Source organism: Salvia splendens, chromosome 22 (assembly GCF_004379255.2).
Source record: "Salvia splendens isolate huo1 chromosome 22, SspV2, whole genome shotgun sequence".
Taxonomy (NCBI): domain Eukaryota; kingdom Viridiplantae; phylum Streptophyta; class Magnoliopsida; order Lamiales; family Lamiaceae; genus Salvia; species Salvia splendens.
Genome location: NC_056053.1, coordinates 11,605,722 through 11,630,507, shown reverse-complemented (window position 1 = coordinate 11,630,507; position 24,786 = coordinate 11,605,722). Strand labels below are relative to the sequence as shown.

The 24,786-nt window shown below is 37.4% G+C and overlaps 2 protein-coding genes and 2 long non-coding RNA genes across 12 annotated transcripts; all 4 read left to right on the top strand.

Moving 5' to 3' along the window:
* The first annotated feature begins 3,941 nt into the window (after positions 1 to 3,941).
* Positions 3,942 to 4,628, top strand: LOC121786728 (putative late blight resistance protein homolog R1A-3). The gene has a single exon (XM_042185358.1). The coding sequence runs from the start codon at positions 3,942 to 3,944 to the stop codon at positions 4,626 to 4,628; it is 687 nt and encodes a 228-aa protein (XP_042041292.1).
* A 4,771-nt stretch (positions 4,629 to 9,399) lies between these two features.
* Positions 9,400 to 10,391, top strand: LOC121785878. The gene is made up of 3 exons (XR_006047078.1): positions 9,400 to 9,634; positions 9,707 to 9,885; positions 10,045 to 10,391. It is a non-coding gene; the product is annotated as an uncharacterized LOC121785878 (long non-coding RNA).
* A 940-nt stretch (positions 10,392 to 11,331) lies between these two features.
* LOC121786727 (late blight resistance protein R1-A-like) lies at positions 11,332 to 12,459 on the top strand. The gene has a single exon (XM_042185357.1). It carries the CDS (start codon positions 11,332 to 11,334, stop codon positions 12,457 to 12,459), a length of 1,128 nt encoding a protein of 375 aa, XP_042041291.1.
* Positions 12,460 to 17,701: 5,242 nt separating this feature from the next.
* Positions 17,702 to 24,463, top strand: LOC121785871. 9 transcript variants are annotated; one of them, XR_006047056.1, is made up of 25 exons: positions 17,702 to 17,780; positions 17,859 to 17,981; positions 18,077 to 18,624; positions 18,707 to 18,819; positions 18,970 to 19,103; positions 19,256 to 19,374; positions 19,464 to 19,796; positions 19,898 to 19,969; positions 20,069 to 20,155; positions 20,254 to 20,365; positions 20,470 to 20,623; positions 20,712 to 20,832; positions 20,935 to 21,134; positions 21,241 to 21,380; positions 21,470 to 21,608; positions 22,036 to 22,169; positions 22,322 to 22,440; positions 22,530 to 22,866; positions 22,968 to 23,039; positions 23,139 to 23,225; positions 23,324 to 23,435; positions 23,540 to 23,702; positions 23,791 to 23,911; positions 24,015 to 24,214; positions 24,325 to 24,463. It is a non-coding gene; the product is annotated as an uncharacterized LOC121785871 (long non-coding RNA). The 9 variants fall into 9 exon arrangements; XR_006047055.1 differs by having other exon boundaries at positions 24,315 to 24,457; XR_006047058.1 differs by having other exon boundaries at positions 21,460 to 21,608; positions 24,315 to 24,457.
* Positions 24,464 to 24,786: the final 323 nt, after the last annotated feature.

The following is a 24,786-nucleotide window of genomic DNA, read 5'->3' as shown; positions in this document are numbered from 1 at the left end:
TAAATATCTCTTATTTTCTTCTAATTTCAGTTTTGTAATTTAGAATTTCAATATTATTATTCATATTCAAATTATGTTCAATTTTTTAAAATGTGGAATGTTACTGAAAAAGTATACTCATTTTATCCTACCATAAGCGACTCAATATTTTTTTTGGACATCCCAACTAATGTAAGTCATTTTTTTCTTTGGCAGGATATAACATAATTATTCGTTTACTTTATCTTTTTGCTTCTGTTCTTTATCTCATCTTCTATTTTATATTTTCTTCACTTAATTTTCTAAACATCATTTTCTTAAATTCTGTACTCACAGGGTGCGACGAAGGGAGTATGTTGTTTTAAGAATATCCATACTCGCATAAACTAATTATATTAAAATATATTTTTATAAAAATAATTAATATAAACATTATTTAAATATTTATAATGTTGTTCGACCCCACGATATTTAATTTCTGGATCCGCTATTGGTTACCCTATATAAGCCATCATAAGTATAAACTTTTCCAACATAGCTATCCTGTTATGTCCACGGGTTACCCTGGTGAACCTTGCTCTATAGAATTCTGTGGAGAAACAAAATTTCAGAAACCAGTCAATGTGATAAATAGCTATAGAAAAAAGACAGAGAAGTCTCAGTTCAAGAATATATCCATGCATGAAGTGCCAAATTGCTCCTTTTCAGTTCTTGGTCCACAATTTTGCCGTTTGTCTCCAAGCAAATTGTTTCCTCCTTGGCCAGTGTAGACAATTTCCTCGCAATTGTCTAAATCATCCTCATATTGGCCGGACAAAACAACAATAGATACAACAAGTGGGAGCTTGAATCTTTTTCAGTATCTGCAAATCCAAAGCAATAAAAGAAATCAGTCAGGTCCCAGTTGCTGATCAAATGTAAGTGATAATTTGTTTCATTTTATTTCATTTTTTGGGAGGGATTTCATTTAGCATCATCCTGTTGCATGTTGATGACTATGAGTAATGATGCAGCATGCCTAAAGAAAAAGATAGAGAACCAAGACAAAAGTTCAAAATCGAAAAGCACAGTCTTGTTTTGGGGATGTGCAAGTGTGTGACATATAGAGAACCAAGACAAAATTTCAAAATCAAAATCATGATGTTGAAACTTTGACATAAGAAACAACTAAAGGAGAGGAAAGCAAAATAATTCTAAATAGGAAAAACATGATATTAGCGTAAAGTGACCTATAGTAGGAAATTGTGAGCATATCCATAAAAACTGAAAAAAGAAGCTGAGATAACATATACCAGTTTATAAAATTAACAACTAAGTTACTCAGATCAACATGCCGCAATGGAAATACATAAGTAGGAAATCACTTACGAAACTTGTTCCTGGCACATAATAATCAATGGTCTGAACAAAAAATAAATTTCATAAACCTAGATGATCTGTTATTTGACTCATTTTTCAAGGTTAATCCACAAAAGTAAGCACATGGAGCATCTATTACATGGGTTTGGCTCAGAATTACCATTGTGTTTTCATATTTTTGGGAAGTCTCAGCAGTACTCCCAAATGAAACAATTCTAGCTAACCATTGGTGGTGAAAACCCACCACAACTATCTCGGCTTGTGATAAAAATTGGTGACCAACTTCAATTCCTGTCATCACATGATGTGTGAAAATTATCATCCAATCTACCAAATATATGCAACTTTTCCAGGCTTAACTGATTATTGATTAAATCATAGTTAGTAAACATTTTCAACTGTATAATACTCCCTCCGTCCCCTAAGAATATGCACTTTGGATTCGGCACGGGTTTTAATGCAAGTTTGGTAAAGTAAGAGAGAGATGGAAAGAAAAAGTAAATAAAGTATTGTTATTGGAGAATGAGTCTCACCTCATTAGAGAGAAAAGTGTTTTTCAAAATAGAAAGTGCATATTATTATGGGACGGACTAAAAAGGAAGAAGTGCATATTCTTGTGGGACGGAGAGAGTATATTACTGAAGCACTAGCAAACATAACTTTATCTAACAGCTATCACAGAAGAATAATTAAGAAAGCAGTATGATGAGCTAAATAATAAAGGTTAAGTTCTTATTTTCCCTCATTGAATACCAATTTTGTGGTATGGGGTTCATAAAACCAGCTAATACCCAGAAGATAGACATGTTCTCCACATAAAATTTGATGTCATAATCTGTCTAGGCACATATAGTATGGAGTACATCTTTTTGTATGTTCTAAATAACAGTAGACTCTAAATGGTTGAAATTGCCTCTTGAGGAAGAGGAACAACAAATGATATGACCACAATAAGCGTTTGGGGTCAATTTTCTCCCCAAAATTACAAATTTAAATCCCAACACTTTCAAGTCTTCATACTTAGGTTCTTCTAATGTGGTTTGCCAATGTTGTGTAGTTTTAGGCTATTGCACCAACTCAGGTTACCAAAGCATGCACTCAAGTAAAGTTTATAGGTTTCTCTTGTCGTTCAAAAATTGTTAAAGGATGGGATACAATTCAAAAGGGCATAGCAAAAGATGTCGCAATATAATGTGAATAATTGTTACGAGAGTCATGACCCCCTGAAGAGAAAATCAGTTACTGCCGTTAGAAGTAGGCTGGCCTTACAATACAACAAAGAGGGGAAAAAGGCAAAACACACTTATTAATTGTAGGTTGTACTTTAAATGTATGTACTCATTAGATCTTGACAACCATTTTCTGAATGCATTTGAATGTCAATGCTAATGTATTATCAATACAATTGAATTTTTCTTATGGTGCAATATTTCTAGAACAGCTATTATAACAGGAAGGTTCACATGTCTCAATGCCACTGTTGCACTATTTTTTAGCACTACAACTACTTGCAAGTATACAAGACAGAAATAGTATAGATAAAGGTCAGTACCAGCAGAAATAGTATAGCTAAAGGTCAGTACCGGGATATTGAACACAGGGAATATAATTACAATTGGCTATCATGTACTAAACGTCATATACTATCTAGAGAAACAAGAGTTTTGGTTTAACTAAGCAAAAACAAATAAAGCAAATAAAATAAAGCAAGTAAATTAGGCAAATAGTGGAATTCTTAGGATAGAGCTTTCACAATTATGGTTATACAAATTCCAACTACAATACTCTAGCACAGTTCTTACTTCAGTAGAACGAGTCGCCTAAGTTTTGCCCATGCGGTACAAACGTGGATTACTAACACTAGGGGCGTCAATCCTAGATCCGTAACTCCCTAAAGCTCCTAAGACCCTGGAAAAGTCCCCACTCTCAATTAACAATGCCGTTTTAAGGGAAGCTAATTGTAGTGTCTATTAAGCCGATCTAACTCGCCAACCTCCTCTCACGATTATGTAGCAAGTTTATTAAATCATCACAGAATGTGTCACTCAAACGTGAAGCAATTATCCAGAACATATAAAAGAAACGAAGTAAGAACAAAACAAATATTAAATAAAAAATAGAATTGTATAAATCAATAAAAGTTAGTACTCCAAAATTGTAAAAGATTGTCATTTTTTTGTTATCAACTTCTCATAGTCATTTCTGCAAGAAATCTGAAACAAAAAATGGCATACAATCTTCAATCCCTCATCACCATCCTACAACAAATCCTCGATCCCGAACAAATCCACTGGACTTTCGATTGTAACAAACCCCAACTTGAATCACTACTCCTAAAAGCTGAATCTTTGATGCAAATTCTTGAAAAGTCTTCACCCTCCCAAATAGCAACTTTGGAGAGCCAAATCAGAGATACAGTGTATAAAGCAGAGGATATTATTGAATCACAAAAGATTCATCAAATGTTGTCTAACCCATGAAGCGAAAACTTGACCTTTTCCACACCAGATCTGCAGGAAGTCACTCAAGAGCTTGATTCTGTTGTGGTTTTCTTGCATAATCTGACAACAGATTTGTAGCGAGCAACCCAACCACTTGAATCTATGAAGCTCGTGGAAGAATTGGAGGAAAAGAGTGCTTCTTCCTCGAGATCTAAGAGTGATTTGGTGGGAGTTAATACAATTCTGTTGGAGTTGAAGGATCGTCTCACGAATATGGAGAGGAAGGTGGAGATCATCCCCATCGTTGGTATGGGTGGTATTGGTAAGTCTACCCTTGCTCGAAATCTTTATGACGATGCATATATTTTTTCTCACTTTGATTATCGTGGTTGGGCTGCGATTTCACAAGTTCCCAATATGCGGGAAACTATGTTAAGTCTTCTTCGTTGCCCGGATGAAAAGTTAAGCGAAAAACTGATTGAATGTGAAGATTATGAGTTGAGAGAAATCTTGCATAAGAGGTTGTTTGGGCGACGATATATGATTGTGTTGGATGATATATGGAGTACGATGGCCTGTGATGAGATAAAGATGTATTTCCCTGACAATAGTAATGGGAGTCGGATTGTGATCACCACTAGGGATTCTGAAGTGGCAGAACAAGTTGCGAGCTCGAAGATTTTGCATCGTGTGAATTTTTTAGATGAGTATGCGTGTCGGGATCTACTTTGCCAGATTGTGTTTGGAGAAGATGATTGCCCTGACGAATTGAAAGGGTTAGTATCTAAGATATTGAGCGATTGCAGTGGGCTACCTCTTCGTGATTGGAGGGCTATTGTCAAAGGTTGAAAGATCAAGAGATGTTTGGGAGAATGTTTCAAAGGATATAAAAGCTTTAATTGTTGAATCAGACGAGCAACGGTTGTCCAATATACTCTCCTTGAGTTATAACCACTTGTCGTTTCACATGAAACCATGTTTCTTATATATGGGAGCTTTTCCAGAGGATTACATAATTAAGGGTAGGGATGTCAATCGGGCCAACCCGTTCGGGTTCGGGCCAACCCATTCGGGTTGTCGGGCCATTCGGGTACGGGCTATTCGGGTTATGATTTTTTCGGGTTATAAAAGTTTGACCCTAACCTTAACCCTTCGGGTTTCGGGCTAACCCACCGGGTTATTCGGGCCAATGCATATTTTTAATTCTTTTAATATTTTCAAAAAAATAATACGTATTTTAAATTTTCTTTAATTATATACATATTTTTAATTAATCATTCAACAATGAAATACGTATTTTTAATTTTCTTTAATATTTTTAAAAAAGATTTAAATAACTTATTCATTACATAATTATTTACAAAATATCTATCAATAGTATGTTTATGTTTATGTATTTAAAACATAAATCAACACTTTATTTCAAAATTCAAACATAAATCAATTCGTAGAAAATTAAATAAAATTTTTATAACGTTAGAGGTGCATCGTAGATGTAACAAAAATATTTTGCATTGTTAAAGAGTGAATTATCAAGATGCTAGCTAATTGGAGTAACTCTAAGTTTTCTTGAATTATGATTAGTCAAATTTAATTTATTCCAGCTGTAAATAAGTCAAATAATAATTTATCTTTGTTTTAAGAATCATCAAAGTACGCATAATTCAATGACGAAGCGGCGCCAAAACACTTTGTACTATTATATTGGAAATATACTAAAAGAAAGCTTTTATATACGAGTATTTATGAATCCATGAACCACATAGTGATTTTTTTCGTGATCTTATATAGTCGGTTGACGTATTTGGATTTTGCATGGTTTTAGAGGGTTGTCTTGGATGATTTTGATTATATTTATATATTTTGATATGTTTACATCTTTGTTGAGAAATGATAGAAAATGGATTAGAAAATGTACACAAAATATGTGGATGTGCAACAGCCTTGTTTGAGTCAATGTTTCTCGCGATTTTGAAGTCTGATAAACCTCTAATACATATCATTTTCTTCGTTTTCGAAAGAGCTTCGCGTGGATATATTGCACGCCTCAATCGGAGCTTTGTAGAGAAAGTTATGACCGTTACAAAAACTGCTCGCTATGCAGAAGCCTTCAACCCGACGGGCCGACCCGTAACCCGAACGGGTCAGCCCGCCTAACCCGACAACCCGAACGGGTCAGCCCGAATGGCCCGATTTTAAATTCGGGCTGCGAAATTACAACCCTAACCCTGTATTTTTATCGGGTTATTCGGGCCGGCCCGCGGGTTCGGGTTACATTGACATCCCTAATTAAGGGATCTAGACTTAAGAGTTTGTGGATAGCCGAGGGAATTGTGAAATCCAATACAGATAAGAGTTTGGAGGAAGTGGGCAAGGATTACTTAAAAGCTCTTGTGGATAGGAATCCACTTTTGGTTAGACGAAAAAAGCACAATGGGAAACCAATGAGTTAGGGTCCGCCACTGTGGCACTGCGGACGACGGACGATGCGTCGTCCGCGCCCGAAGCTTAGTCCGCGGACGAAGCGCGGACGATAGGGCATCGTCCGCGTCATCGTCCGCCCACTGTGAGCGACGCGGACGATGGCGCGGACGATGCAACGCATTTTAGTTTTTTTTTTTATTCGAAAATTTTGTTATATATATACCCCAGCTTCACTTTTCATTTGTAACTTTTGGATTAACTTTTAAACTCTCAAATTACGCTATAAAATGGATTCCGGTGGATACTCAAGTCTTAGTAGCCCGATGTTTGGAGATGGCGCACGGTGGCCGGGTATACAACCTGGCGAATATCGGTCGTTCGACACCAACACGCAGTACGATCCGGACTTCAGTACGGATTCGTACGGTCTCTCCAACATGGAGCCGCTTCCCGTCGCGCCCCCGACTCCGCCCCCGCCCCCGTCCCCGCCAGAAAGAAGCGGACCAAGCACCGGGCGCACAAGTTGCCACCTCCGACAACTTGTGAAGAGTACGCCCCCGGCCGTATGAACTACCAGCCGGATGAAACCCTCGTCTTGGCGAGGTGTTGGGTGGATATATCGGAGGACCCGATATTTGCGAACAACCTGAAGGAGCTCGCGTACTGGGAGTGCATCGCCGAGCGCTACAATGAGGCAAAGCCACCGAGCGCTACAAGCGCCAACGGGAGCAGCTCCGCAAGCACTGGGATTAGGTGAAGAAGCAAATCAACCTGTTCGCGGCGGAGTACGAGAAGTGCTCGATGGATCAGGGAAGCGGCGAGAGCTTGAGCGACGTGCGCGATAGAGCGTTGTTGTCGTACCAGTCCATGTACGGTGACTTCAAGCATTTCAACATCTGGGCGCTCTTGAGGGACAAGCAGAAGTTCTAAGGCGGGATTCTGCACACGGGTGCGGCGAAGAGGACGAAGACCACCGACACTGGTGGTTACACGACCAGCGAAAGCAGAACTCGTCCGGTGGACCTCAATCAGACGTGCACAGAGGAAGAGAGTTCCGGCACACCGATGTCCTCCCGGCGGCGTCCCATAGGCATTAAGGCTGCGAAAAACAAGGGGAAGGCGAAGGCGACATACTCCTCGGCCGCCGCCGCCCCCCCCCCCCCCCCCATCGCCTATCCCGACCCCGACCTCGGCGATGATCCAGGCGACACTTGCCTACGCGGATTTGGTAACGGCCTCGATGGCGCGGACGTTGTTGGATACGCACAACGCCCTTATGAAGTGTATAGATCCGGCCCAAGCCGAGCTCCTCCAGAGGTTGAGTGATGAGTTGAGCCGAAAGTTGGGGCTTTTGTTGGATAGTCATTTTTTTTATTTCTAACTCGTGTAACTTTTTTTTTAATCAATGATTTTTTTGCCGTTCTTTTAGTTAATCGTTGTGTTTTTTAATAAGTTTGCATTTATATATTTGAAAACATTTAAATTAAATAACAAAACAATAGTAAAATACTTAGGGCGCCCCACTACAGGTGGAAGGGCAGGAGGATAAAATGCTGACGTGGCGGTGCATAGGGCGGGCTTTAGGGCACGCCTTAGGGCGCCCCATTGTGGATGGCCTTACTCTATCCATAATTTGTTGAGGGATCTGTGCATAAGGAAGGCTAACGAGGAGAAGTTTTTAAATGTCAAGAATTGCATGAGCCGTGTAAGTGTTCACTCGCCTTCTGAAATAGAAGATGTGTGTGTTCGCCGCAATTGATGTCACTAACTCGATCTTTTATATGCACTAGGAAGAAGATTACATCTAATTCTTTTTTTATTCTAGACTACAGTTAACATTCCTCAAGTGTACTGGAGTTTTTTTTTATTCAGCTTTGGGGGAGTCGCATGAAAGTCTTTGTATAAGACGCATGAGGAACATGCGTCGTTGGTTTTTTAATTTTTGGAAATTGGACTCCTAGGAATTGGAAGAATAATTAAACTGGATGACAGCTACTTAGAAATTGGAGTATTAAGCAACTGATTAAGGATTTAATCAGGGCGGTGGACTCCTTGGGATTTGTCTTAGCCATTACTTTGGGCGGTGGGAAGCTTAGGAGTTTGTAAAAGCCGTTTTACTTGGCGGCTGAGTCATTGGAACTGATTAAGTCATTTAATCTGGCTGGTAAAATATTTTGGAAATCGTTTGAAGTGATAAAGGCTGGGCGGCGTAGAACTAAACTGCAACGGCTAAATCCCTATTTACTAAAGTAGTTAAAGTTTTTTGGGAATTTGTTGCTTTGGAGGAGAATTAATTGGGCGGTTGATTTACGAGGAACAATCAAGCAGGGCGGCTGGCCTCCTAGGAATTTGTTAAGCCATTTAATCTTGGCGGTGACATCCTAGAAAATTGGAAGAGTAATTAAATTGGTTGGCAGCTGTTTAAGAGTTTGAATTAATCCGAGTGGTTAGTGCTTTGGAATTGGTACGATCATTAAATTGGGGCGGTGGAGACTTAGTATAAGTAGAAGTCAGCTTACTCTTTTGAGAGTATCCATTTGTTCCAACGACGCATATTCCTCATGCGTCTTATATAAAGACCCATGAGTGTAATGCGTTTCATTAACAAAAGACGCATGACCCTCATGTGTCTCTCCCAAAGCCGGAATAAAAAAAAACTCCAGTACACTTAAGGAAAGTTAATTGTAGTCTAGAATAAAAAAAAGAAATAACCCCCTGTGTTTTCCATGTTAAGATTGGTTAGGGTTCTAGATATAATGGGAATTGTCTTTGAGAAGTTCCCGGAAGAAATATTACAACTTGTCAATCTACGATATTTAGCTTTCTCCTGCACTAGCACTTCAGGTTTACCTATTGGAATATCAAGATTGTGGAATCTGCAAACCTTGATTGTATGCATCGCATGAGTCTTGGTGTTCTATCTAAGATAATATGGAAGATGCATGAGTTAAGACATCATAATTTGTACAAAATAATCAAAATTATAAAGGGATAAAAGATATGATTTGTTCTTAAGAAGCTGTAGACTGTTTTCGTTCAGATAACTTTTTCACTGATTAGGAGTGGTTTCTTAGAGATCATCCCAAATGTCGTAAAGTTAGGAATCTAATACAAAGATTCACCAGACACTGAAGTTGATCTTAGCCCTCTTCGCAAACTCCAAAATTTAAGTTGTCAATCTGAGTTGAATGAAGATTATGGCCATTTTCTGAACAATCTCTCAGATTTCCATGTAAAATTAGAAAGTTAGCAATATCTGAATGTGTAGTATCTCGAATTTTCTTGACAACTCTATGTGGACTACCGAATCTGGAAGTGCTCAAAATAGAGTATTGTGTGTTTGAAACATACGAAGTCGGAGAGGCAGAGGAAGAAGAGTGGGAGATAACAGAAGGAGATGAATTCCGCTCGCTGCAATTTCTGAGCCTCAGGTACTTAAGAATAGTGTGTTGGAGAGCCGACGAAACCAACTTCCCTAAACTTCGTGACCTGTATGTAATCAGATACTATCAGCTAGAGGAAATCCCTTGCGACATTGGAGATATCCCAACCCTCCAAGAAATTTTTGTACGTGAATGTGGCGCATCTGTAGTTGGCTCAGCACTTAACATACAGAAGGTGCAGAAAGAGGAGTATGACAACAACGACCTCAAAGTTCTCATACAAGATTAGAAGCCAAAAGGTACAAATGCTAAACTATAAGCAATCAAAAAAAGCATGCTCCTTTTTTAATATACAACACAGTCTAGTCCTTAATATTCATTTTGAACTTACATCGTTGGTATACTTTCTTGATCACGACTTGTGGTTATTAAACTCTTGTCTCTTTTGTATGGTGTAGCGACTTCTGCAGCTCGAATAGTTTCAGCAACAAGCAAGAATCACTCTTGGCTCGAGCTAAACGTATGTACTGCAATAAACGGTAATACATATTTATGATTGTTAGACTTGGATTTGGTAATGTCTAGCTATATATTGGTGTGCAGTTTTTCTAATTTGATAGCGAATTGTTCCGTCTTTTTCAGCTGCTGCTGCTCTTACATCGCTTGCAATATGCTGTTAAATGTCTCGTGATTGTAATGTGTTTGTCACTCTTGGTAGATATGTGATAGTATCAATGTAGCCATTCATTCATGTTGAAATTTGTAAATGTTGAGACATGTGAAGATCGTTCAGTTTCTATGGGTATTCAATAGCATGCACCGTTTGTTATACAAATAGGGTGCAAGTTTACTAGGAAGTTGGTTTTTGTGATATTGTGTTTGTTATTTTGCATCCTTTGTTGATTGAATGTATCCGGGCTGAGGGTGAAAGTGAGTCTGCTAAGCTGACTCCCGCTGCAACTGCAGCTGATCGTATTGACAGTTTTAATACACTGCGTTGATGAGTTGGCAAGTTAGCAATTTAAGAAAAATTAGCATTATAGAGCACCCTTTATAAAGTATTTACTGCGCTTCCGCGGGAATAATAGTCTAATGAGTAGGTACTTTTGGCTATATGTTCAACTAGCACTAGCACTTTAATTCTTTAAGTATGTTCAATACTTTTAGAGTGTAAATTTGATACATCGTTCTCAATAGCTTACGAACTTGAATATAGAATCAATACAATAGTGATTCATCTGAATGTTGTTAGGAGCAATGTTCTTTATCTCTTGAGTTTCTCTATTTTCGTACTTTAGTTTTTAAATTTAGTTTATTAATCTTGTCAAACCTTGTTAAATAATCATACGTCTCTATGTGGTTCGACACTCTTTTACTACAACTACATCTGTACTCTTGCAGAAAGGTTGTAATTTTAGAGCTATTTGATATACTTGAGTGTTATTAGTTCATTGATATAAAAGCTCGAAAAATACACATCATAGAGGAAGGTGGAGATCGTCCCCATCGTTGGTATTGGTGGTATCGGTAAGTCCACCCTTGCTCAAACTCTTTACAACGATGCATATATTGTTTCTCATTTTGATTTTCGTGGTAGGGCTGCGATTTCACAAGTTCCCAATATGCGGGAAATTATGTTAAGTCTTCTTCGTGGCCCAGATGAAAAGGTAAGTGATGAACTGATTGGACGTGAAGATTATAAGTTGAGAGAAATATTGCATAAGAGATTGTTTGGGTGAAGATACATGATAGTGTTGGATGATATTTGGAGCACGAAAGTCTGGGATGAGATAAGGATGTATTTCCCGGACAATAGTAATGGGAGTAGGATTGTGATCACCACTAGGGTGTCTGATGTGGCTTTTTATGTTGCGGGATCGAAGAGTTTGCATCACGTGCGGTTGTTGAACAAGTCTGTGAGTCGGGATCTACTTTGTCGCATTGTGTTTGGAGAAGAGGATTGCCCTGACGAATTGCAAGAGGTTGCAGCTAAGATTGGGAGTGATTGTAGTGGGCTTCCTATTGCCATTCATGTGATTGGAGGGCTCTTGTCAAAGGTTGAAAGATCAAGAGATATTTGGGAGAATGTTTCAACAGATGTAAAAACTTCAATTGTTGAATCCGATGAGCAAGGGTTCTCCAATATACTTTCCTTGAGTTATAACCACTTGTCGTTTCACTTGAAACCATGTTTCTTATATATGGGAGCCTTTCCAGAGGATTACATAATTAAGGGATCTAGACTTAAGAGTTTGTTGATAGCCGAGGGATTTGTGAAATCCAATAGAGATAAGAGTTTGGAGGAAGTGGGCGAGGATTACTTAAAAGCTCTTGTGGATAGGAATCTAATTTCGGTTAGACGAAAAAACACCAATGGGAAACCAACGAGTTACTCAATCCATGATTTATTGAGGGATCTATGCTTAAGTAAGGCTAATGAGGAAAAGCTTTTAATCCTCAAGGATTCCATGCGCCGTGTAAGTGTCCAGACATGTTATGAAATAGAAGATGAGTGTGCTTCACTCGAATTGATGTTGTTTGCTCGGTCTTTTATATGCACTGGTGAAGAGATTATTTCTCCTGTCTATTCCATATTAAGACTAGTTAGGGCACTAGATGTAATGGGAATGGTATTTGAGGCATTCCCGGGAGAAATATTACAGCTTGTTAACCTACATTACTTAGCCTTCTCCTGCACTTCGGGTGTACCTATTGGAATATCAAGATTGTGGAATCTGCAAACCTTGATTTGTGGACAACCGATTACGCTTAATTTGCCCTCTGAAATATGGGAGATTTCTGAGTTAAAGACATCTCAGGTTGCTCACAGTAATCGAAGTTGGGGAAGGATACAAGATAAGATTTATTCATAATAAGCTCATAATAAGCTGCAGACTATTATCTGTGTTTTTGATAACTCCTTCACTAATTAGACAAACATAGTGGTTTTGTTTTGGTATAGACAATGTTGGTGACGTAATTTGAATTGATTTTTTTTTTCCATAACTGTTTTGATGTCTTTTACTTATAAAATATTTGCATGCTTAAGATTAAATCTAGCTAAGGAATACGTAACAAAGTTATACAAAAATTAGTTATTGGGTGCACTGCAACTCATATAGAGGTGTACTGCAATCTCGACACAAACAAAATTGTTATCGTCAACAAACACTAATTACGGAAATGGAATGCAACCTGAGAACAATAGTATAAAATTAATAATTAATCCTACTGTGGTGTGAAATTATTAAATTAATAGAGTGAAACAAATAGAGTGGTCTACAAGCGTTTCATTAAACTACATCAGGAACAAAAATTATTAAAATAATATGTAAATTGCAATATGGTAATGATAACACTGCAATAATCAATGAATAACACTGCAAACAATTTGCGAACTAAAATTGAAACCAACAGCGAAATTAACAACGAAATTTATGAAATCAACAGCAAAAAAGGAAGAAGCAAGAAGAGATTCATAGAAATCAAAGAGAAAAATACGAAGTAAACTGCTACAAATCGGGGAGTTCAATTACTAATCAAATTCACTGAGTTCAATTACATATCAAAACTCATGGAGTTCAATTACACATCACGACTTGCATAATGAAATTCACGAAACTCATGGATTTAAATTAACAATACGCTCACACAATTACATATGGAATTCGTGAAGTAATCTGCTCCAAATCAAGATCAACCAATAATCAGAATTTCTTCACATTCATGGAAGGAATTGCAGAATCGTTTGAAGAATCGCATGAAAATGGTGGAAGATTTTGTTGAAATCTGGAGTGAACTGTTCCACACCATCAAGTTGTTCACCTTGGCAGAGGACAAGAGCTCAAAATCCCAGCTCACACGACTCCTTAAATAGACTAAAAGGTTGGTCCCGATCTTTAAACAAGAGAACTCTGCCTCTGGTAAAGTATTTTTTTGATGTTTTTTTGTGTTGTAGCTCTTTTTCTCAATGATATATATATTTTAGAGTAAAGGCCAAAACTGGTCCTGAACATATGCCCATTTTACGATTTTGGTCCTAAACTTTATCTTTTAAATTTTTGCATCCTAAACATTCACTTCACAATTGGTCCTGGACTAACTATTCCGTTAGTTTTTAACGGTCAACGGGTTAAATCCCAATTTTGACCAAATTAGACTATTAATTACTATAATTTTTTATTCCTTAATTATTTCCTTAATTATTTTGTTAATATTCATTTAAAATATGAAAAAATAAAATAAAATAGAATTGCTCATTAAAAAATATCATGGTAGTCTCTTAGAGCATCTCCAATAGCGGCGAGCGCACCGGCTCGCCGATTTTTGGCGCTCGCCGGTCCGCTCGCCGAACTATTGCAGTCGGAGAGCGCCAATTGGCAAGAAAAATGGCGAGCGTCGTTCACAATTTCCACCAAAACAACGTTCCACCGGCGTCGTTTCCTCTGCCGCCGGGCGTGACCAAAGCGTGTTCCATCCTGGAAGCCGTCGCCGATCTCAACTTCAGCACGACATCGAATCTGTCGACGACGGAGCAACTCAAGGCGGGGAAGGCGAAGCAGGATCCAATTTTGGAATCGGAGATCGTAGGGAGCAATGACCTAATGCAGCCTAGCTTCCACAAATATGTGACGGGTTAGGACGGGCACCGGAGACGACGAAGACTTGGAAGAGCAGGAATCCTTCGGCAGCAATAGCCGGGAGCCAGCAGCAGTGGACGTGTTCTTCAAGCTGGGAGCCTAATTCGGCAGAATCGACGAGATTGGTGGGGTATCAGAGGCACACAGCGGCGTCGGAGTCGGCGAGAGTAGTTGATGAAGGTGGCAAAGAATAATGGAATTGGAAGGGCGAGAATTGCGAGTCGAGTTTCGCAAAGAATTCTGTCGCATACTGCAAAGAATAAATATTATTTATTTTATATTTTAAATGAATATTTATTAAAATAATTAGGGAGTAAAAAATTATAATTAATCATCTAATTTGGTCAAAATCGGGATTAAATCCGTTGATCGTTAAAAACTAACGGAACAGTTAGTCCAGGACCAATTGTGATCCAATTTGAAATGTTCAGGATTCAAAAATTCAAAAGATAAATTTAGGACCAAAATCATAAAATGGGCATATGTTCAGGACCAGTTTTGACTTTTACTGTATATTTTAATCCTTCCTTAAATTTATTTTATTTTAATATGGTACTTTAATTGATAAACATAAAAAATTAAAAGAAACAAAAATTGTGATGATGTGGAAAATGAGGATGAGTGGATTTATATGGTGCTATTGAGGATATTTTGGCGGGAAGATAAAATGTTTACGTGGTAGAAGAAAAATGGAAATGGTCAAATTTATAGGGCGGGATTGTAGTCCCATATTGTGAATACTCTCATTTTAGTTACACCAGATATGATTAGAATTAATAATTTACTAGTATTATTTTGTAGATTCAACTATCCACTAATAGTATATAAACATACACTTTTATTGATAATGTGAATCATATAATCTACTAAAATTATTTGTCACGACCACACTTTTTAAGGATAAAAAAGCTCAGTTGATCGCGACTAGTGGGGGAATAAAGAAGCAGGGGAAGAAATGAGAAAATGATCAAAGGGCACGACATTTGAATCAAAAGGGAAACTTAATATTGAATCAGAGTCTCAAATCACGAAGCGACAATAGTCCAACAATTTAAGAAAAGATAAGAGTTTAAAACTTAGAGTCGCGGAAGTATTTGAGAGTTAACTACTACTATGTCACACAAATAGCTATTGAAATATTTATCGAACACGACCTTCGTTCCAAATGCTCAATGTTCTCCGTCCTCGTCATGTCTCAACTTGCACGTATGGAAAATACATGCAGGGCTGAGTACTTGATGCACTCAGTCAACTCATGCCAAAAATATTTTCATCAAATAAAGTCATGCCAAACCATCGTTGAGTGAATATAGAGTTTTACTTTAATAATATCGAGAAACACCAAAATCATTTCTTTCATCGTAAAAGGTATCTGCACATACAAACATCATCATCATCCATCATATACCATATCTTAATCATCTCATGAAAAGAGAATGTGGCCACAAACTCGATCACTAGATCGGCCGACCCAAAACACGGCTCACGATCCCCATCAATGTACACTAGCCTGAGTAAGGGATCACCCCATAGTTAGACCCGATTTTGTTAACCATTAGAGTCTAGTAGGATTTTATCCCGTAGGCAATTCAAAACAGAAGAATACGACATGACATAACATTCAGACCACCCCCTTATAGCACCACATTCATAACTTTGAAAATAAAAGAGTTTAGGTAATAAAGTTCACCTCGAGCACTTAGGATTTCCATCTTTAAAAGAATGTCTCCTCCGAACTTAACTAGCGTGTGGAAGAAACCCATTTGCAAAGCACATAAGGTACACATTAATGTATGATTTTTGAATGCATGAATCCTAAATTCAATTATATTCTCGTTCTTCTTTAGAATTTTGGATCTCGTCTTTTCTTTGTTCTTTCCTTGGGCTTCATAAATTTCGATTATTTGCGGTTTCCGAGGCATCACAAGCGACGCTGGCCGACCGCTCACGTCCTTGAAACTCGTATCGTTAGTCTCGTACTTATTCATCCTCCTCGGAATGAATTCGGGAATTAAATAAATTAGCTAAGGGATTAACTAAATTAAATTGGGAACTAAAAAATAAATATATTTCACCCTTTCTTGCGTGGAAATCCAAACAACGAAATAACAATATACGATCCCGAGTAAGAGAATTTAATATGGGCCCAAAATATTTTACCTATTTACCTAAGCCCAAAACCTAAATAAATGTAAAACTAGCCCAACACTAGATATAACTAAGCCCTACAGTATATAAATAAAAGAAAAGAATCACTCCCAAATTTGAATCACCCCCAAATTTGAATCTCTCTCTCCATCGCTTCTCACCGATCCCCCCCTCTCTCTCTCTCCCTCGCTTCTCACCCTTTCTGTTCACCAAATTGAAAAAAAACTCTAAACTAGAATTGGACTACTTAGCTATCGATTCTCCGGAGTTCTCTTCCTCGACGCAGACAACCCTAGAGATGTCAATCGGGTCGGCCCGTCGGGTTTCGGGCCAACCCTACTCGGGTTGCGGGTCAATCGGGTGCGGGCTAATCGGGTTGTGATTTCTTTCGGGTTATAAAAGCTCAGCCCTAACCCTAAAAGCTCGGGTTTCGGGCCAGCCCAGCGGGTTAATCGGGTTGCTACCGATAATATTAACGTGCGATCAATCCAATAAATAATGATTAAAATTACTAATATTCATACAATGTAAAACATTTAATTATGATATATTTTAGATATATGCTTAAACTCAATCATAAAAATGATCAAATACTAATATTTGAGATATTCGTAGAATTTTAATGCATGTTTTAGAAATTTAAATATTTTTTTTGTGAATTTGAAGTTTTTAATTTTTTTTTATCAATTATTATATTAATAAAAATTTAATATATAATTTGTATATTTAATATAAAATTGAAAGTTATGTTTTTAGTTAAAATTAATCAATAAAATGTCGAATTAATATTTTATTAACATGCGATCAATCCAATAAATAATGATTAAAATTATTAATATTCATACAATGTAAAACATTTAATTGTGATATATTTGAGATATATGCTTAAACTCAATCATAAACGTGATCAAATAAACATGATCAAATACTAATATTTGAGATATTTCGTAGAATTTTAATGCATGTTTTAGAAATTTAAATATTTTTTTGTGAATTTGATGTTTTTAATTTATTTATCAATTATAATATTAATAAAAATTCAATATATAATTTGTATATTTAATATAAAATTGAAAGTTATTTTTTAGTTAAAATTAATCAATAAAATGTCGAATTAGGAGTAAAAAAAATAGAATAATAGAAATTTTATCGGGTTTTCGGGCCATCCCATCGGGTTTTCGGGTCTGGCCCTAATGGGTTGCGGGTTAATCGGGTGCGGGCTAATCGGGTTTTGATTTTATCGGGCTAGAAATTTCTAACCCTAACCCTATAAATTTGGCGGGCTATTCGGGCCAGCCCACGGGTTACGGGCTACATTGACACCCCTAGACAACCCTTCCTACTGTGACACCACCGCTGCTGCTATTGTTTCGGCTGGTAACCGCTGCTGTCCCCGCCGACGCTCGGTAAGTTGCTTCACTTTTAATTTGCAAAAAAAGTTTAAAAACCTTGAAATCTTTACTAAAAGTTTCAGAAATGAAAAGGGTTTGGAAATGTCGTCGAAAAGGTCTGGGAAGTGTCGTTGTGCGTCGGATGCCTCGCTGCCACCGCTGGTCTGCCTCCGCCACCGCTGCTAGTCTGCCGGAGGGCAGAAAATCCGGCTTGAGGTCGATATCTTATTTCTTTAGTCAATTTCTTGTTTACATTGTGACTTCATACATTATGTGATTCATTAATCTTGAATTTGGTATATTATGAATAGGTGGAGAACTAGTTCCTACGGAACAAGCTTCATTCTGATTCAGTGGTGGGGCTGAGGGCAATAGCCTCGGGTTGTCCTCTGTTTCCAACTTTCGCACTGGACGTATGCCCTCTGTTAACCGTATGATTGAGAACCTCTCGGATTGGGACATAGACACCTCTGATTCTGAGGGTGGGGGCTATGGTGGTCGCGACTCCCCTAAGGCATCGCCGCGGGATGATAAAGTGGCCAATGGTGGTGCAAGACACATTTATTTTGCCAATGCACCTGGGAATTGTAATGATAGAGTCGTTGTAGGGCACCATGATTCTGCTAGGGTGTCTTCTGAATCTGTCACTAACTGAACTCCACCCCCACCCCGGACACCACTAGTAGCAACAGCGTTTCAGTGGAGAAACGGAACAATAAAGGGGCTAATCCATCTAGCACCAGCGTGCAGCCAAATATGAAAACCATGAGATAGGTTCATAGTATCTTGTTTGGTGTTTCGAGTTTATTTGGAAAGATATTTAAGTGATCAATTCTCAGCTTTGGCGGATATTGCCAAGGTAAATTATTTCAAGGTTTTCCTTCTAAATATTATTATTTTTAATTGCCAATTTAGCTTCTTTTGGTATATCTGTTATTTAGATGGTGGGTATGAGACCTCTGGAGAAGTTTCTAGAAAAGCTGGATACGTTTTTTAAGAATGCAGCTGTAGCTTCTCATCCGTTGAGCGGTCAATATCCAACATTTCATTCAAGGTAATCTTGCTAAGAGATATTCCCATAGGAAATTCGGGATTCTTTATGCCTGATAAACATGAAAGATCTTGAAGTTAATAGTTCTCATTTAGCTTATTTTCATGGAAGCAGATCTTTTAATACTTGTTATGTCATCTAAAACTGATGCAGTGGTCTAGGCAACTGGTATGCTGTTTTATCTTATGATGCATCTGTCCGCCTATGCCTCCACTCGTGGGCAAGGAGCTATATGAGAGCTCCTCCCTTTTTGGAAAATGAATGTTCACTGCTGAGGGATGTATTAGGTGAGATAATCTCTGGATTTTGTTTTTAATTTTCTGCTGCATATGCTGATTAGTTAGCTTCCAAAGCATATTTTGGTTTCTTTTGCACAAAAGAAAGTTATTTAAAAGGGTATATCTGCTGTTACATTAACTTTCCTTAGTTAAATTTGCAGGTTAAGAAATATATTATTAAAATCAGAGAAAAAGCTGACGAGGAAAGATCATTCTGAACTTGTGGGTGAAGGCGCTTAAGTAAAGTCTAAGAAAACCATCGGGAAGATTAGAGTTCCAGGTGACTATGTGGTATTACAAGAAAATTGGTTTATGCTTCTTGAGCATGGCTTGTATTTAACTGTACAAAGTTTTTCTATTATTTTTCAGTTCGTAATGTGAAAATGGGGACGAAGCAACCCACTGGTTTCACGTTTACATCTTTAAAGTCTTCATCCACGGTGAAGCTGGAAACATTTCAGCAAAGGTTATCAAATGTGAAATTGGTTGTTTCATCCAACAAAAAGAAACAAAAAAAAGAAAAAAAAGAAAAAAAGAAAAAAGGAAAAAATGAAAAAAGAGAAAAAAAAATAAAAAAATCTGACATTGTAAGAGGCTCTCTTTATTGCATAGAAGCGTTGCACACTTAATTGTTGGGACTCATGGATACTTGAAAGAAGTACCCATGCTCATAAAGCGCATCAACTTATGAATTGGTGCAAGGTATGCATGTTTCTTACATTCATTCATATATCAATTATGGAGTCTGTTTTCTCATTCAATCTAACTTCTACTCGGATTGCAAATCTTGTTTTTAATTGCAGAATCATATTCTTGTATGTTGAGATTGAAAAGTTCGTACGAAGAGGATGCATTGGGAATGCAACCGGGACCTGGTGAAGCTCGTGTTTTTTATGTTTTGTTTCTCATTCTCCGTCTAGTTCTTAAGTTTGGCAGATCATCAATAAGTGAATTATACTGCTCTTGATCTGCAGCTTGCCAGGTGGATTTGGAGATGATCTGAATCTGAATTATATTGTGGGCATGTTCTTGTTCAGGTGGCTGACATTTATGATGAATCGGTACTTGATCTTGACCTCATGTTTGGTTTTTTGGTGTTTTGAAACAGATCTGTTTGTGTGTCTGAAAGGGTTAAATTTTTCTGCTTGTTTTAATGCAGGGGAAGAAGCGTCGTCAGTGTGTTATATCCGGGGAAAAAGAGCATGAAAAAGCTGAGAGAAATACAGCTATACATCAACTACTCAACCACTGCAGATAAAGATAGTTACAAGGTATATGCAGATGTTTTATATGTCATGCTTAGCGCCTATTTCGTTCAAAATCAAGATTCCATTCTTCGGCGAAAGTGGCATCACTAACTATGTGTTACGTCCAGTGCATATCTGTAGCGGAAACTATCGCTTAAGACTGTGTTTTGGAGACTGCGATGAAAGGCCAACAGTTTCAGCAAAGAAACTTGTTGTTGCTACATGGTTCGTGGAAATGGTTGGTGGATTCATTTGCATCTTTTCTGGAGTTTTAGAGCTCAGGTATCATGAATGTGCATTGCTGGTTACCTGGGACGGCTATATATGTTTCCACAATTGTTAAATGCATTCTTGCTTTTCGATTTTCTAGATACATTTCATACGTTATGGATATCTCCACAGCAACAGTAGATTATCTTGATTTGGTGCACGACATTCTGCTGCCCGTGGTAATCAAAGACAAAAGTAAGCACACATTGAGTCACTAAGAGGTAGGTCATTATGTGGCAAGTTGTCGTTTTCTTATCATTTTACATTTCCTGGTTATTGTATGATAGTATCTAATTTAATGTCTTGATTGTTTTCCTGATCAGGCCCGTTTTCTGGGAGAAGTTTCTGTTTCTGTTCAAATTGAGCAGATACTCACTCTGGTCTTGGAGAATTTCAAGTAACTTGATGAATCATCGATGTCGGGTATTAAAGATGTATTCGGACCTGCAACAGGATTGGCTGCACCTGCACTTGATCCAGCTTTGAAGCTCTACAAATGGTTGCATGATATTCTTTCCCCGAGGTGCGCTTAAAGCTATGTAGATATTTCCATGTGGGAAGGTGCCGGTGCTCAAACCGTCGCCTGTTTGTCTTTCTCTTTTGAATATAACTGTGATGTTTCTCTGCAGATTGCTACGAGAAAAAGGTCAATCAGGCACTTGTTTGAAATTGATGAGTTCTTTTCGACTAATAACGAAAACATGTTATTGGATCCCGTGGCTGTCTCCACAGCATATATGAAAGGAAAAACTAATACATGGGTCTCAAGGTTAAAAAGAAGAATTTGTCTTTATTATGATTTGGAATTAGAAAGTTCTTTCTACAGTTTTAATCTTACTGATTATTAGTTTTCTGCAGATGTGAAGGTAGCAGTGAAAAACAAAGTTCCTCTTGTAAGGTCGTTGACTTGAGCTGTGTTACATTCTGTATTGAAACAAGTAACACAGCGACCATACCTAAGGTTCACGAGGAATATGTTCCCTCATTTATTTTGGAGGTAAGTTAGAAGCATAATCTGTTTCTCTCAACCATGCATATTTATTTTGATTTTTTTCAATCAATTACTTCTTTAACACCTGATATTGATCATTGAATCAAAATATGTCTTGGAATCTCAATTGTTTGTAATGAGTAACTCCGTTGTAAAAAAACTTTATATTCCACTGTTCCACAAAGAAATATGTCAGAGATGACAGATGAATTAATAAAATATCTTTTTCTTCACTTCTAGATTTTGCGTAGCTATAAGTACATTGTTGCAAAAAGCATTATCAATTTTTTATGCTAGGAGATATTCTAATAGGAAATTTGGGATTCATTATGCCAGATGAACATGAGAGATCTTGAAGTTAATAGTTCTCATTTAGCTTCTTTTCATGGAAGCAGATCTTCTAATACTTGTATATTATCTAAATCCGATGCAGTGGTCTAGGCAACTGGTATGCTGTTTTATCTTATGATGCATCTGTCCGCCTATGCCCCCACTCGTGGGCAAGGAGCTGTATGGAGCTCCTCCCTTTTTGGAAAATGAATGCTCACTGATGAGGGATGTATTAGGGTGAGATAATCTCTGGATTTTATTTTTAATTTTATGCTGCATATGCTGATTAGTTAGCTTCCAAAGCATATTTTGGTTTCTTTTGCACAAAAGAAAGTTATTTAAAAGGGTATACCTGCTGTTACATTAACTTTCCTTAGTTAAATTTGCAGGTTAAGAAATATATTATTAAAATCAGAGGAAAAGCTGACGAGGAAAGATCATTCTGAACTTGTGGGTGAAGGCGCTTACGTAAAGTCTAAGAAAACCATCGGGAAGATTAGAGTTCCAGGTGAGTATGTGGTATTACAAGAAAATTGGTTTATGCTTCTTGAGCATGGCTTGTATTTAACTGTAAAAAGTTTTTCTATTATTTTTCAGTTCGTAATGTGAAAATGGGGACGAAGCAACCCACTGGTTTCACGTTTACATCTTTAAAGTCTTCATCCACGGTGAAGCTGGAAACATTTCAGCAAAGGTTATCAAATGTGAAATTGGTTGTTTCATCCAACAAAAAGAAACAAAAAAAAAGAAAAAAAAGAAAAAAAGAAAAAAAAGGAAAAAATGAAAAAAGAGAAAAAAAAATAAAAAAAATCTGACATTTTAAGAGGCTCTCTTTATTGCATAGAAGCGTTGCACACTTAATTGTTGGGACTCATGGATACTTGAAAGAAGTACCCATGCTCATAAAGCGCATCAACTTATGAATTGGTGCAAGGTATGCATGTTTCTTACATTCATTCATATATCAATTATGGAGTCTGTTTTCTCATTCAATCTAACTTCTACTCGGATTGTAAATCTTGTTTTTAATTGCAGAATCATATTCTTGTATGTTGAGATTGAAAAGTTCGATCGAAGAGGATGCATTGGGAATGCAACCGGGACCTGGTGAAGCTCGTGTTTTATATGTTTTGTTTCTCATTCTCCGTCTAGTTCTTAAGTTTGGCAGATCATCAATAAGTGAATTATACTGCTCTTGATCTGCAGCTTGCCAGGTGGATTTGGAGATGATCTGAATCTGAATTATATTGTGGGCATGTTCTTGTTCAGGTGGCTGACATTTCTGATGAATCGGTACTTGATCTTGACCTCATGTTTGGTTTTTTGGTGTTTTGAAACAGATCTGTTTATGTGTCTGAAAGGGTTAAATTTTTCTGCTTGTTTTAATGCAGGGGAAGAAGCGTGGTCAGTGTATTATATCCGGGGAAAAAGAGCATGAAAAAGCTGAGAAAAATACAGCTATACATCAACTACTCAACCACTGCAGATAAAGATAGTTACAAGGTATATGCAGATGTTTTATATGTCATGCTTAGCGCCTATTTCGTTCAAAATCAAGATTCCATCCTTCGGCTAAAGTGGCATCACTAACTATGTGTTACGTCCAGTGCATATCTGTAGCAGAAACTATCGCTTAAGACTGTGTTTTGGAGACTGCGATGAAAGGCCAACAGTTTCAGCACAGAAACTTGTTGCTACATGGTTCGTGGAAATGGTTGGTGGATTCATTTGCATCTTTTCTGGAGTTTTAGATGCATACACAAAGCTCAGGTATCATGAATGTGCATTGCTGGTTACCTGGAACGGCTATATATGTTTCCACAATTGTTAAATGCATTCTTGCTTTTCGATCTTTTAGATACCTTTCATACGTTATGGATATCTCCACAGCAACAGTAGATTATCTTGATTTGGTGCACGACATTCTGCTGCCCGTGGTAATCAAAGACAAAAGTAAGCTCACATTGAGTCACTAAGAGGTAGGTCGTTATGTGGCAAGTTGTTGTTTTGTTATCATTTTTACATTTCCTGGTTATTGTATGATAGTATCTAATTTAATGTCTTGATTGTTTTCCTGATCAGGCCCGTTTTCTGGGAGAAGTTTCTGTTTCTGTTCAAATTGAGCAGATACTCACTCTGGTCTTGGAGAATTTCAAGTAACTTGATGAATCATCGATGTCGGGTATTAAAGATGTATTCGGACCTGCAACAGGATTGGCTGCACCTGCACTTGATCCAGCTTTGAAGCTCTACAAATGGTTGCATGATATCCTTTCCCCGAGGTGCGCTTAAAGCTATGTAGATATTTCCATGTGGGAAGGTGCCGGTGCTCAAACCGTTGCCTGTTTGTCTTTCTACAGTTTTAATCTTACTGATTATTAGTTTTCTGCAGATGTGAAGGTAGCAGTGAAAAACAAAGTTCCTCTTGTAAGGTCGTTGACTTGAGCTGTGTTACATTCTGTATTGAAACAAGTAACACAGCCACCATACCTAAGGTTCACGAGGAATATGATCCCTCATTTATTTTGGAGGCAAGTTAGAAGCATAATCTGTTTCTCTCAACCATGCATATTTATTTTGATTTTTTTCAATCAATTACTTCTTTAACACCTGATATTGATCATTGAATCAAAATATGTCTCGGAATCTCAATTGTTTGTAATGAGTAACTCCGTTGTAAAAAAACTTTATATTCCACTGTTCCACAAAGAAATATGTCAGAGATGACAGATGAAATAATAAAATATCTTTTTCTTCACTTCTAGATTTTGCATAGCTATAAGTACATTGTTGCAAAAAGCATTATCAATTTTTTATGCTAGGAGATATTCTAATAGGAAATTTGGGATTCATT

What these genes read in the sequence shown, in the direction of transcription:
- LOC121786727 (XM_042185357.1), top strand. Translation starts at nt 11,332, where the DNA reads ATGATAGTGTTGGATGATATTTGGAGCACGAAAGTCTGGGATGAGATA.
- LOC121786728 (XM_042185358.1), top strand. Translation starts at nt 3,942, where the DNA reads ATGAAGCTCGTGGAAGAATTGGAGGAAAAGAGTGCTTCTTCCTCGAGA.